This window comes from Phycodurus eques, chromosome 10 (assembly GCF_024500275.1).
Source record: "Phycodurus eques isolate BA_2022a chromosome 10, UOR_Pequ_1.1, whole genome shotgun sequence".
Lineage (NCBI taxonomy): Eukaryota > Metazoa > Chordata > Actinopteri > Syngnathiformes > Syngnathidae > Phycodurus > Phycodurus eques.
In genome coordinates this window covers 25969354-25984837 of record NC_084534.1, presented here as the reverse complement: position 1 = coordinate 25984837, position 15484 = coordinate 25969354, and the positions used below count along the sequence as shown (strand labels likewise).

At 42.6% G+C, this 15484-nt stretch overlaps 1 protein-coding gene across 3 annotated transcripts in view; it reads left to right on the top strand.

Moving 5' to 3' along the window:
* Positions 1-15484, top strand: part of slc12a5a (solute carrier family 12 member 5a) — a 138282-nt gene that overhangs the window by 86534 nt on the left and 36264 nt on the right. For all 3 annotated transcript variants that reach the window (XM_061688959.1, XM_061688958.1, XM_061688957.1), the window contains exons 2-3: positions 3804-3904; positions 4405-4542. In XM_061688959.1, the coding sequence (XP_061544943.1) occupies positions 3804-3904; positions 4405-4542 (239 nt within the window). The remainder of the gene's footprint in view (positions 1-3803; positions 3905-4404; positions 4543-15484) is intronic.

The following is a 15484-nucleotide window of genomic DNA, read 5'->3' as shown; positions in this document are numbered from 1 at the left end:
GCGTGACCTACGTTTTGAGAACAGATGTTAAGTGCACCGCACTTGATTTCAGCTCACCGCTGAGTTATGCATTACTTCCTTAGACGGGGTACACACCAGAGGTAGCCAAATATTGTACTCAATAAGAGTACTGCTACTTTAGAATAATGACTCAAGTAAAAGTAAAAAGTTGTCCTCCAAATATTTACTTGAGTGAAAGATAAAAAAAAAAAAAAAAAAAGTACTACTCAAGTAAAGAGTAACTGGTGACTAACTTCAGATTTCTAAAAAAAAACAAAAAACCAGCATGAATGTCAAATAAAATAAAAATGAATAATATATGGGAGTCCACACACACCTGCCACCATTTAAATTTTTAAGTGCCCAAAACCAACAACACATGCACTGGGCCCTACAGAAACATTATTTGCTTTTTTCACTTAAATGACTGAATGAGCAATTAAGATTAGTTAAGATTAAGATTAAGTTTTACAGTGCTTTATGACCATAAAATAGGGCTTTTCAAACTACTCTGACAAGTACAATTTATGCAAAATGTTACTTGAGTAAATGTACAAACATAGCGATTATTAACATCTTCAGAATCGGAATCATTTTTAGTGGCCTGGGCAACGGCACGAGCTTCAGGTCGCTTCCTGATTGGCTATCATTTCGTTTCACGTCACAATCCTTAGGGTGTGCGGATCAGCTGAATTAGGTGTTGATTGATACCGTGTACGAATTTGCAATTCAAAATGTTGAACAGGTTTAACATTTACGATTGTCGGCCCCGACCGATTTCTGAGCAGATAAGAGAGGGGAAAATTACTATAAACACACCCAACACTACAGGATAATCAGTCTTGATAATCTTTTAGAGGCATCTGATAGTCTGGCCTTTGCTAACTTTGGCCAAAAGGGAGGAGAAATGCTCAAATTTGGCCCGATTATCTGTGCGTGCGTGCGTGCGTGTGTGTGTGTGTGTGTGTGTGTGTATACCCACTTTTAGGGAAGCATCTATCTACAAGTGATCATATACAGGGTGATTGAAAAGTAACTCCCTGTTATAAAATAATAATATTTTTTCGAAATGTTTTTTTGTATGTTCCACGATGAAAGGAGCAAGTCTATTCTACCAAACCAACGAGTGTGGAAGAACTGGAAGGGCGAATACGAGGAGTTGTGTCTTCCATCCCGCAAGAGTTCCTTGTGAAATCAGTTGATGCGGCTTGAGAAACTGGTGGCTCATGCTGGCGCCCATATCTAATTTTAAAGAAAACTCCATGCAATATCCTTTCTTCTCGTGTTCATTTCTTGTAAGAATTATAGTTCAGAAATAAATTACAAGTACTTAAAAATAGGGAGTTACTTTTCAATCACCCTGTACTGTATTTTGGCAAACAATGGACGTTTATTTATTCAACTGCAGATGGGATAGGCATCTAATAGCAGGAAGATATTCTAACAATTTGTTTGAACTTAGGGAAGAAAAATAAAAATGATTATTATGGGGAAATGTCGGGAAACCGAAGCTCAACACTGAACTTAAACATAGACCCATATGAAGACACTGAAGAAACCTTTGGATTGGGGGTTCTGTTTTATTTTTTTGGTTTGGTTTCGTAAGAGGATCTCGTGCGCAGTGAGCCTCAAAGCTGTGGATTTGGACCAGCGATAGCGAGGGGCTTTGACAGCGTGAGCCGCTGTTGGACGCCTCCCATCAGATCGCAGCGCAATAAGCCGCTCGGGGGGGCAAGTCCTTCTTGAGCCGTGTCATGTTTCCTGAAACGGGCCGTCCGTCAATTTGCGCAGTGATGGAGTTTAATTGTGAGGGAGCAGAAAGAAATGAACTGTGAAGAAACCCGTTCTTTGGGGGCATATGACCTTCACAGGTACTCAGCGTTGCGTGCAACGGATCATGTGTTTGTTTGTCCCTTTCATCAGCTCACCAGCTCTCTTGTTTGCCGTGTGCTTTGATCTTCAAAGAAACACAAATTGCTAAAAACAACAAAGTAAAGGTTGCTTATAATGGCACATTTTGATTACTTACTTAAAAACGTTTGTTGGCTCTTATCGCTCATTAAGGACGAAGAGCGATGGCTAACTTTACTGGATTGCCTAGTTCCCACCTCAATCCAGAGACGTTAGTCAACTGTCAAGATGAAGTTGTTGCCCATTACCATGGTGACGACAAGGAATTAGCTAGCGGTTTAGGATTCATATTATCGCTGTGGTAATACAATACAATCCCGGTATTCATGGGGGGGGAAGATGTCACAAAATGGCGGCATAGCACTCCAAACAGAAAGGATCATAAAGCACCAACACCACGCATGGAGGATGTATACAATTATGAACCCATACTACATAAAGGAGTGTTTCCAGTAATTAAATTATTCAACACAAACAAACCACCTTGACACGAGACACAGACAAAAAAAAAAAACACTTTCGTTTAATTAAACCTAACAACGCCAAGATTCCGCCAGATGATGACAAAGTAATAGAATACTTGTTTTGGCCTGAGCACAAAAACTGTGAATATATGAGTTTCAGTGAATAAAGGAGGATAAGTTCCCAAAGAAATCGGGGAATATGCAAATTGGCAAATGCCAAACTGTAAATATATAGGGGTTCACTGTGTTTCCTAGCAAATTAACAAACAAGCTGAGTGCCTAGCTAACAAACTTGCAAATAAACAAGCGAACTAAAACGCTAACTAGATAACAAACAAAAATCTAACACACTAGCTAACGAACAGGCTACCTACCAAACAAAGTAGTAAAGTAAACATCGCTAGTAAACAAGCTAACTAACAACAATGATAAGTAGATAACAAGGTAACTAAAAAGCTAACTCCCTTCCTAACAAACGCTATAAAAAAGTCGATCATTTAACAAAGAAGCCGGCCATCTTTGTGTCCCGTTCAACCACTATTCCGTCTGAGCATCTTGACGCTCTTTCGTCCTCATCGGTGAGACTCATTTGTTTGTCTAGCCGTGGCCGGCGTCACGCCACATGGCCGCCGCGTCACCGCTATAAATAACCCGGTCTCGCGGCACTGAAGGCCGAGAGCCAGAGGGAGAGCAATCTGCCGTCTCCTGCGGGAGGTGCTCCATGGATGGCCAAGGCGCAAACAAGAAGACCGTACCATTCTTTGCTTTTGCAAGCCATTCTCCGTGTTGGTCGTTTTCTCTTTGGGCTAATGTTGAGCTGCAGCAAGTACAGTTGAGAAACAGCCAAATCCAATAGTGCATCCAAAAGTGACTTTCTCTCCGTTTCTTCTTGCTCACTTCTTTCTGTCCTGCTACATTTTTTCCTTCCTTCCTTGTGCCTCACTCACTCATGTACTCACTCATTCACTCTCGCTCTAAATTTCCTTGCTTCCTTCCTTTCCCTTCCATCCTTCACTCACATCCTCTTTTTCCCTTCTAAGTCACCAAATGTCCTTCCCTCCACCTTCCTTCCTTTCTTCCTTCCTAAGTCATTCCTTTTTCGCTCGTGGCTGTCCTTCTTTTCCTTCCTTCCTTCTTTCCTTCCTTCCTAAGCCATTCCTTTGTTCTTTATGTATTGTGCCCTTCTTCCCTTCCGTCCTTGCTTCTTTTCTTCCTACTTTCCTTCCCTCTGCTTCCTTCTCTCCTGACACTTTCACTGTATAACACTGAGCATATTGCCAATGCACACCTAATTAGCTGCGCTAATTTTCCCTGTAAAGTCCAACTGTGGCCACTTTGGCATCCCCACCTTTATCCCCGTTGGCATCCTTTGAACAACGTCACTCGTCTGGCGTGTGTTTGACTTCTCGTTTTCTTCTCTCTTCGCAGGCGACAGCAACCCCAAGGAGAGCAGCCCCTTTATCAATAGCAGCGATGCGGCAGCGGAGAAGAGCCAGCAGTACGACGGCAAAAACATGGCCCTGTTCGAGGTACGTACCTGCACAAAGCTCCGTTGTAATATGCGCGCGTGGCAGCGAAAAGGATCCTTCTCTCATTTTGAACAGCGGCCCTGGCTGACCGGCGATCGATGTTGGTAACAACGGTGTGAAGGCCGCCCGGGAGTGTCGGGTTAATGCGAGCTAATCTCACACAGGTGCAGGGATCAACATGAAAAGGAGGCAATTTGTTTCAAATCTCTGCACAAATATACTGAAATGGTCCCAGCCACGTGACATTTGAGTATTGCAGATACGCGGTGTGTAATGTAGGTGGCGTCTATTGACAAACTGTGATCCCAAAACACCTCAATATCATCTTACTTTCGAATAGCCAGGAATCAGAGCAAAAACATATACCTGTACATGTGGTGAAGACGCAGCATGACTTCCACTAACAACCCAGGCTAAACGTAGCTCCTCCCCAACATACAAAGATCTCCGTCAAGATGTATCACGTATCATGCGTATCATGTTGTTTTGCGCACATCCAGGAGGAGATGGACACCAGCCCCATGGTGTCGTCACTGCTCAGCAACCTGGCCAACTACTCCAACCTGCCGCAAGGGAGCAAGGAGCACGAGGAGGCCGAGAACAACGAGGCTGAGTCGTCCCGCAAGAAACCCGTCAAGGTAACATCAGAACACGGCCCACACGCGTGACATTTAGGTACACCTGAAGGAGCAGGCAGCAGACCTCTGCCAAGGCCAATCCCAAACGTGCCTATTTGACTCATGTTATATAAAAAAAGAGTTTTCACATAATCTAGTTTACCATCAACAAACAGTCCAATACAGAGAATAGATAAGTTAAAAGCCAGCCAACTAGTTAACACTAACGCTAAGAAACCAGCTAATTACCAAGCTACCTAGTTGCCTAAAAAACAAGCTAAAAAAAAAAACTATAATAAAATGCAAACTACGTAACTAACAAAACTACAACTAGCTAACTAGCAAGGTAACAAACAAGCTAAATAAGTAAAATGCTAACAAACAAAAATCTAACAAACTACCTAACTAACAAGGTTACTCACCATCTGACTATACCTACCTACCTTCCGACCTACATAAAATGCTCACTAGCTAGCAAACTAAATTCTCACTAGCTAGCAAACTACATTCTAACAAAATAGCTAACTAGCAAGATAACTAAGCAGCTAATGAGGTAACTACTAATCAAGCTAACAAAAAAGCTAACTAACAACCTGACAACTTACCAAACAAACAAGCTAACTAACAAGCTAAATACATACCTAGCTGACTAAAATGCTTTCTGACTAACAAAGAAGTTAAAACAAAATGTAACTAGTTTTGTTTATATCAACTGGATTAAATTAGATTGTACCATTGTGTGCATTTGTTGGGAAGTGTTTACGTGTATATATTGTATAGACACGCTTTAGATATGCCATCGCTAATTTAGACATGTATGAATAATGGTAATTCCACAGTCAGTAATTAATAAGAAGGGGAGACCTTACAAAGTCATGACGAACTGATTAGTTGCGCAGGTCATTAGCATTGCGCATGCTCGTTAGTTTCATCATTTCCCTTGGGGTTTCCCCCCCCCCGTTATTTTGTGTTATGCCACGAAAATGGATGTAGAATCAGTAGTATGAGTCACTTTCCTAAACAGCTGCAGTCTGTCGCCGTTGTGGGTTCTAATTGTGTTTACACTTACTTGTAATTGTTAGGTAGGGATGTCAAAAATGCTCGGCTATCGGCTACACTGCAGTTGAAGAGCGTTCGGGTCGTGCCTCTGCATTTCAGTAGAAAATAAGTGATGGCTTCCTGCACAAAAAACACATACTGTAAAAAGCACATAACCTGATCCAAACTGCATAGAAAAAGCAGGATTCTTCTTGATGTGTTTGGATGTCGATAGATGTGTACCTACTGTGTATTTATTCAACTTAATTGCACGCGAAGTTGTGTTCAAGGCTATTTGTAAATTATAGGTGAAACGGGATGAAAATTTCACATCCCGATGAACATCACCACAATGATGACGATTCTGTATTATCACGATTAGTGCTTAAAAAAAATGTTGAAATAATCACACATTTACAATCTGAGAACATTGCAAAATGTTTTATGTTCACACATATATTCATTAGTGGTGGGACTTTATTTAAACATTCATCAACTGTAATTACTGAGATGCTTTGTCATTGATTAATCGCCTCAAAAACACCAATTGACGTCTTGTAGTCTAGTGTATATTTATATTATCCACACCTTCAGAATTATGGTATTTCTTATTTTAGGACAAACTTACACATAACCAGACATCAAATTTCAATAACAAGGTTAATACCGTATTGAGATTTTTAGGGGAAAAAAACTGCTAAATGAAATGCTCTTACACAAAAACTGCCTGGTAAGGAGAAATAGCTTTACAGACAAAAGAACCAGCGTATCTCTCCTTGATTTGAGGAATTAATCTTGGTTTGTTTTTGCAGTGAATAGTTTTAAAGAAACTCTGTGGAGCGACCAGGGCTGAAGACAAAAAAAATCTCCTAGTTTAGAAGCCGTCAATCATTTTAGTTGGCATTCTAAATCCCCGGTTTGTGTTACCGTGTCGCATCCTAAATGTCACTCACTAATGAGTCGCCGTCACATTATCCAGCAAGATTTCTATCAGGAAGCAGTTTGCTTCTCGGCGACTTTGTTCGCTGGATACATTTTTAGCCACCGTAGCAAAGTGAGATAACAAGGCACGTAACGAAGGCCTCGGATCACTGGAGGCGGAACTGGGTTTGGACGTGCTCCCGGCTTGCTCCAAAAGTGACAGCTTGACAGTTTTTCCACCGCCTTTGACCCATCCTGTCTGCCCAGGTGCTTCATCAGCGCCTTCATGATGTTCTCTTCTCTTGTCATGTCACTTCTCATGGTCTGCAACACTTTCAGTCCAGCGCCTCATCCTCCCCTTGAACCTGATGACGCCTTTAGATGTTCCTGTCTGGTACACTGGCCACTTCCCATACTGTAAATCCTGATGAGTCATTTAAATAAATCGCCGTGTCCTCTGGTGTTTTTATCTGAGCCCGTTGATAAGCTTTAGGGTCTATATATGCCCTGAGATTGACTGGAAACCATTCCGGGGTATACTTCACCATGACAGTCAACTGGGATAGTCTCCAGCTCATACTCGACGTGATGAAACGCTATAGAAAATGGATGGATGATGAGACAAACATTGAAATAGTTTAAGACCAACAGGGGCTCTAAAATGGAGCCCTGCGGAACTCCTTCTGCGAGTGTGAATGTTTTTTGTCTACGCAGTATGTGCCTTACGATTGACTGGCAACCAGTCCAGGATCTATTCCACTTCTTTTGCCAAAATCAGATTGGTTAATCTCAAGATCACCCTAATGAGGACAAGCACTACCAAAAACGGATGGGTGGATGTAACCTGTGTTTGACTGGCAACCAGTCCAGGGGTGTGTCTTGCTTCTGTCACCAAAAGTCAGCAGATGTAGACTTCAGTTCACTCGTGAGCCAGAACAGAATAAGTGCTACAGGAAATAGATGAGGGACAGTGCCTGCTTCAACCTGATTCAATCTAAACCAATGGAATTCAGTTTAGTGAAAGGCAACATGTAGGACGCCGTTGGACAAATTGAATAGCTGCTTTCAATTCCACAGTAAGCCAGACTCAAAGCCCCAGGTAGTGAGAAAAGTATTCAATCAAGCTATGCCGTGTTTAAGAAACACCGTAGAGAGCTCTACTGAATCAAGAATACTCACCCCAGTTTTATCCAGTATATTTGAGTGAAACAGCCATTTATTGTAAGGTGTCAGTTGTTCAGTGTAAATCAGGAGTGGGCAAAATATGGCCCGTAGGCCATTTACGGCCACTGCATTTTAATCCCGCCCACAGAGAATTTACATTATCAAGAATCATGTAATTTGTTGTGTTAATTTAGCTGGGTTTTTTTTCCTGAAAACTTGATCATTAAAATTAGATTGATGTATTTGTTTTTATATTCATTTATTCCATGAAATAATTGGTTGATTCATGTATTTTATATAATATGATAAATTATGGCGAGACAGTGGGCGACTGTTAGCACATCAGGCTCACAGTTCTGAGGACCCGGGTTCAAATCCGGCCTGGCCTGTGTGGAGTTTGCATGTTCTCCCCGTGCCTCCGTGGGTTTTCTCCGGGTACTCCAGTTTCCTTCCACACCCCAAAAACATGCATGGGAGGTTAATTGAAGACTCTAAATTGCCCGTAGGTGTGAATGTGAGTGCGAATGGCTGTTTGTCTCGATGTGCCCTGTGAATGGCCGGCGATCAGTTCAGGGTGTACCCCACCTCTCGCCCAAAGTCAGCTGGGATAGGCTCCAGCACGCCCGTGACCCCAGTGAGGATAAGTGGGAAGGAAAATGAATGAATGAATGATTATTCAGTTACTCAACATTTTGGATTCTCTCTTGTGGCATTTTGCACTCCATAATGTGCCACACATTTTCAATTGGAGACGGGTCTGGGCTGCCGGCAGGCCAGTCTTGTACTCGCACTCTTTTAGCGTGCAGCCATGCTCTTGTAACACGTGCATAAATTGGCCTGGCATCGTCTTGCTGAAATAAGCCGGGACGTCCCAGAAAAAGACGTTGCTTAAATGTCAGCATATATTGTTCCGAAACACCCCCATGCCATCACAGATGCTGGATTTTGAACTTTGCGCTGATAACAATCCGGATGGTCCTTTTCCAGTGTCCATGATTTCCAAAAACAATTGGAAATGTTGACTCAATGTGTATTCTGTTTATATGTTCTGTTTTACACAACGTTCCAACTTCATTGGACTTGAATCCTGCCGCTAGAAGCTGGGGGACCTATTTTTGGGTTTCTCCTTGGGTCCATAAAGCCTAGGTGCAAGTTTAATCTCCATCCTGTCACCCCAACCTCGTCAAACCATTAATTAGCATTCATGCTGCACTTTTGCGGCTTCGCCAATCAGTGGCCCATTCCGCTGCCAATCTCTCCATCACCACGAGAGGCTTTTCATTAAGGTGGCGGTTTCTCTCTCTCTCTCTCTCGCTTGCTCACTGTCTTGCTCGCTCTCTTGTTCGCTGTCCTCGGCCGATCACCTTCCCTCTCCATTTCCCACTCGGCTCTCCGCTCTCCATCTCCCTCATCATCAGTTCCCCCCCAAGCAAGCAGGGGAGAGGGAGATGGCTTTTCTTTGTGTCGCAGTGTGAAAGGCAAGATTAGCAGATCGCTTGTCGTGTGACATGAGGGAGGCGTCTGGAGGTCGGGCAAGGTCATGTCCTAACTGGCCTGTGATTTGAGGCTTATTTTTGGAGCCTACGTTTTGGACTAGAAATGCACCAAAACATCTCCGAGACATACTAAAATCAATACTTCCAATTGACAGCATTCAACTAATTAATTTACGTTTACTGTATATTTCGTGGGTCACTGATGGTGTAGTGGCAGCGTAGGTTCAGTTCCCACTCAGTGATGGTGTGAATGTAAGTGCGAAATTGTTTTCCGTGTCTATCTGTGCCCTGCGACTGACTGGCGACCAGTTCAGGGTGCAGTCCGCCTGTGGCCCGAAGTCAGCTGGGTTAGGCTCCGGCGACCGGCGACCCTACCAGGATAAGCGGTGCTGAAAATGGATGGATGGATGTATACTTCTTAAAATGTCTACACTCTGTCATGTTTTTTTTTTTGCGCAGCTGCCACTGAAATCTTTGTGCAAAAAAAGTTGCACATTCAGCTCTGTTGGCACACAAATTACATTATTTTTTTTTTAATGTAGACTATATATTCGGTATAATTATTAGTAAAATAAACTAATTATTCCGCATATAATATATTAATCATATTGTTATATTCCATAATCATTATAAATAAAATAAAAAGTGTATGCTCAATAGAACTGTACATTTTATACCTGATAATACAAGAATATCATACATAAAAATGTTTACTACAATATTATTTATATTGTTTAGATTCTGTGAAAATATTTTTGGGTAACTGCTTTTAAATGAATATAACAAAATAGAACAGTATTGTTATAAAAAAATATTTAATAACTATTCATGCAATTCAAATGATATTTTATAGTATATGTATATTTTTATTTTTATACAATTGCATATTGTTTTTTCATATATAAAAAAATCTCATTTTTTAATATATATATTATATTTTCATATTGGCGGCACGGTGGCCGACTGGTTAGAGCGTCTGCCCCACAGTTCTGAGGACCCGGGTTCAATCCCCGGCCCCGCCTGTGTGGAGTTTGCATGTTCTCCCCGTGCCTGCGTGGTTTTTCTCCGGGCACTCCGGTTTCCTCCCACATCCCAAAAACATGCATTCATTGGAGACTCTAAATTGCCCGTAGGTGTGCATGTGAGTGCGAATGGTTGTTTGTTTGTATGTGCCCTGCGATTGGCTGGCAACCAGTTCAGGGTGTACCCCGCCTCCTGCCCGATGACAGCAGGGATAGGCTCCAGCACGCCCGCGACCCGAGTGATATTATATTAATATAAGATATTAATAATATATTATATAATAATATATCTTTATATATTAAAGATATTTTATTCATATTCCCATTTCAATTTGTATTTATTTTATGAACCTCCAGTAATTAATCATCTATTTCCCCTTATGTGGAGAATGTAACATTTTGCTAAACTTACATTTCTGGTAATCATTGTCTTTGTTGTTTGGATGTCATTATTGACTGCACCTAATGATATGTCCAGTGAGTGTATGCTACAGCAGCTAAATCCCCTCACACATTATCATAAGGCTCAAAGATATCTCAGCCTTAAAATATTATATTTGCGCCATAATGTCCAATTGTAGAAATAATCTTCTCGTCCAGCGCTCGGACGTCATTCCATAAACTCTCCGCCCCGTCTTTTTAGAGCCTTCATGTTCCCCAACGTTAACGTCGTTTCCCTTCGCTGTGTTTTATTGTCGTGCTCTAACCCTCCCACCCCTGCATAAAAACGAACGCACACACACACACACCCCCACAGCCGCCCCTCCTGCTCATTAGTCCGAAGTGTCAGATCAGTATTCCCATCAGCAGCCTTTCACGAGCGTCTATCTTGATTAATGTCACTTCCTGTTACGCGCGGTGTTCGAGTGGCGTTCGCAGCTAAACTGACATTTCACAGCGCGCATATTGTCCTCTCGGAGAGCCTCGTGGGATTATTCTTTCGTATGCAGACAAGTTCATCCAAATACCAGTTTTAGCATTGATTGTCCTCTGTTTACGACGGTACCCTCATACAGCAATCCCCCGCATATTCATGGATCGCTATTCACACATTCTTTTCCCCTGTGGAACCTGTCCCCAGCTATTTGCTGAAGAACTCACCTATGGGTGGTTTTTGTGCGCCAAAGTCCTGCCTAAATAGGAATTATGTTGAAGTGATACATCTCGACTGAGAGACAAGCTTTGTATGTTGGGAGCTGAGTTTAAGCTGGGTCGTGAGCGTAAGTTATGGAGAGAGAGTTTTAATGTGCATGTACATGCGCACTTCTTGTAAATTTGTTTGAAATGAAATCATCTGTTATTCATTTATTTTGAGATCATAGTTTGTGGTATATTTATGGTTGAAACTGTAAATGTAAATTATAAACAGCCGTACGACATTTTGAGGTTACGAACGGCACGCAATGAACTCGTCTGTACAGCGACGTAAGAATACGGTACAAGAAGGCACTCAATTTAATTTAATTGTTTCATTTATGGCCTAGAAGAGTTTTTTACATCCAAATATTTACCGTAACTATCACTTTACTATTGTAATAGCGCAGGTTAGTGGTTCCGACTTGCGTACGAATTTGTATTGTCAACAAAAGAACGGAAGGAACTCCATCGTAGTTCAGTTATCATGAAACATGCAGAGAGCTGAGCCTTTTAACACAGATTTAAAATCTTTTCAATCATAAATTGTTTATATGCCCTGCTCCCCATTTTGCAAGTCTTCTTCTTTGGCCTACATGTTCACCTTACTTGTCAGAGAAATAATGCATGGCTCTCAACTTGTGAGCATTTACTACAGCTTAAGAAACTCGCACGTAAGCTTCAAACTACAGTGTTCCCTGCATAGTCGAGATTTAACACCTATTTGGAGTGAGGTGAGCAGCTTCATTTAGTCAGGCCATAGCCCCTTATTATAGAATAGAAGTGCTTTGCTGCCATCTTGGAGCAATTTCTAAACCTTTTTGGCGCACGCGTCAATTGCGGAGTTTGGCTATTCAGAGCAGAGCTAACACGGGAGAGTTTATACCCCGCTAACACGGTACACAAGGTACAAGAAATCAGATGGTTGGTACTGTGGCAATTAATCTCCGTCTCAATGGGAAAACAATGCTTGCCCCTGAAAAGTTGTGATTGGTTGATCACATGCACAGCAGTTTTATTAGAATTCCATTCCACTTTGTGCGTTAGCTTCATCCTGGAAAGCAGAACAAATGTTATTTTGGCAGGCGAGAAACAACTAAAGTACACGCCTCGGTTTATGGTGACGTTAACTCAAATTTGTACGTTGGAACTTAATTATTATTATTTAATTTGTTTCTGCATGCACAAAAAATGAGCAGTTTTGCACTTTGTCCCCTAACTGTTCCCAATGTAAACCAACCCGTCACCTTAAAACCAAGGTACAAACTGCCATTTTTGGTGTGCCGTTACGCCTCTTCAATCATTTCAATCTTGGGATGAGACCCGGGACAATTGCTGGTCTGGTGTCCCTTTTATATGTTCCAGTCTGTGTGAGGGGTGATAATTTTGACAAAGAAAACACGCGTATTTATGAGGTTGCCGTCATCGTTTCGACGAGCGTTCATCGCTTACATTCATAAACACCTCATTGTCAATGCGTATCAGCAAACGTTTATCTGCATATTTCATTTATTTCCTTCCAGAAATATCTTTTTGCCAGATGAACGCAGTATTTGCTCGGCTCTCTCCTTGCGGGGTCACAGCTGACCTGAATTTGTGAAGGCAAACGATTCAGTGCAGCTGAGTGCACTGCAACAGGTTAGCTCGGAATCCATACATTTTGAAAATGATTTGTCCTCAAACCTAAAACTATTCTATTCGACGTAGTGGTGAGCCACAAGCACCGCAAAGGACGTTCAGCTTCGGATCCCAATGGCGGTGTTGATAGATGATGGGATGGGGGCTGTTCTGAGGTTGGCTGACCTCTCCTCTCGCCATCTCTTTAATAATTCAGCACACCTGAGCAGGAACACATTTGCTCTATCGACTCCCGTTTGTCCAGCCGAGCGTGGCGGCAGCGGCGGCGTTACAAGCTCGCCCTCGGCCTCCCTCTCCGCCTCCCTTCCATTTAATACTTTCGTCATTTAACTGCATCCTCTTCCCTCGCCCAAATTGGAAATCCAACGTGAATGTGCCGCAACGGTGCTATTTCCCCATATCCATGAGATCCAAGCAGTCACCTCCGGTAGATTCCAGCCAGGCAGAATCTCATAAGAAGGCATTAAGGTAATGGCACTCATTCCATCAGCCTCCAGCGGGTTACTCCAGATCCTGACCTTCCAGAACGTCTCCTTATCCATCACCCATGGACGTAAATAGTTGCCCCATTTTCGGTCTCCATTTCCTCTTACCCCTGAGGCGCACAGAGGATATGGAGTTCACCACAATCTGTTTATTGGAGCAAGCTCGTCAACAGTGCTAGTTGGTCTGAGCAGTTGGGTAGAGATTTCCACGGGCAAATAGGAAACAAACTGTTGGCTTGCAGTGTGACCAAAAAAAAAAAAAATAAAAATAAAAAATATTATGAGACATCTATGTTTATGAGAGGTGATAAACCAGATGGAAAAAACAACATATTTCACTGTGCTCTGGCACCTCTCTGGTTTGGGTTAAACTGGACACACACATGAGATGTTAAGAGTCGGTATGTGTTGATCCCGGTTCAGGAAAAACAGCTGTGGTTGAGAGAAGAATTACGGAATGTTTTTAATAGTGGATCGTTTCTTTGCAAAACCAACACCCGTCTGAGAATTATTCAGGAGTTAGACGAGATACTTTAGTTCGTGCCTGCATCTTACTTTAAAAGACATTCCAGACAAATTGCATACTTGCAACGTCGCGGGATGTCCTTATTCCGAAACGGAGCTCGTTCAAGGTATGCTTGAACGGGTTTGAAAAGGAACAAGATGAAAGCCTTGACCTCAAGTCTATCGGACACCGCTGGGATGAACGAGAATTAATGTTTTTCTGGATGAATGGACAAAAAGTCCTAAATCTACATGCTTCCCGGAGGAGAGGAAGATGTTATGGCTGCATGTTATCGCCACAGTTTGCATCAGGTCAACCCTGGACACACTTCCATTTCCAGCACTGACTGACGACTTTCTTCCATGCTACAAAAAGAACAACCGTGCTTTCCGTAACTAAATCATCTTCATACATGACAACGCACCATCTCATGCTCATAAAAGGCGACCAACGCGTACATGTTCCTGTACTGTGGACATTTCGCCAAACTGAACCATAGCGCTTGATGTACATGAGGCTAAAGTGTTTTATTTTGTGTTACTTTATTTACTTGCGAGCGCAGTCTAGTGAGAGGCTAGTGGCGAGCGGCAGAGTGTGAGGAAGCAGAATTTAGTGCCGTGCCAAATTTATCAAAGGGTGCGCATCTAACCCACCTGAGCCATCCGTACTGCGGCCCGACTACGCACCCCCCCACCCCCATCTTCAGTGGGCAGCTGTTGCCTCCCAGCTTGCTCGGCGGTGCCCTGCTGGCCTACCTGTGGCTGTGCAGCAGCCTGCCCTCCCAACGCTCACGGTGGCTAGCTCCCACGGGAAATCATGGCTGCTGCTGGCGCCCGGCCCACTTAGCGAACCTATTTTGTGTGTGTTCATGTGTCTGTGTGTGTGAACAGGACTCCAATCCGCCGTCCGCAAATGAAACACCAATTGAAAGAAAATAGAAAAGCAGCACTTTTGATAAGCATGTGAGTGCGTGTCCCTCCCTCCCAATAGGCTCATTGATTCAATGCATACACAAGTATTCGATTTGCGAGCAGCTACTTCTCCATTTAGTCGAGCCGTTTCAATCATGTACTCATTCGCCAAATCCGTTTGTGAATGTGTAAGCAGGTTGCTGTTCTCAGACTTTACATTTACATTTGTCACGTCCTCTCTATATTTGCACATCTTTTGCAACACTGAGGCTTTCTATGGGGAAATCACTCAAATGTGATGAAGCTGCTGGTCATTAGGGGAGGGCTATGCACATGCCCATTTTTAACATCAAAAAGTGGGAGACACCACACAGGACGAGGAAATAATCTGCAAGGGTGTGCTGAAACACTGAAACCACATGTCTGTCGTAGTACCCAGTTTGACCTGTGAGAGGCAGCGTGGTACCAAATGGGCATCCAGACTGCTGAAAAATACAAAGATGAAGAAAGAATAGAAAATGAAGGACAGAGAACTAGCTTTGAAAATGTTTTCTTTTGAGGTGTTTTGAAGGTGGGATAAACATCAATACAGTCCCCAAAGAAAATGGTTATTTGCAGTTCTGTAGGTTGTAAATAATAAATGACAAAT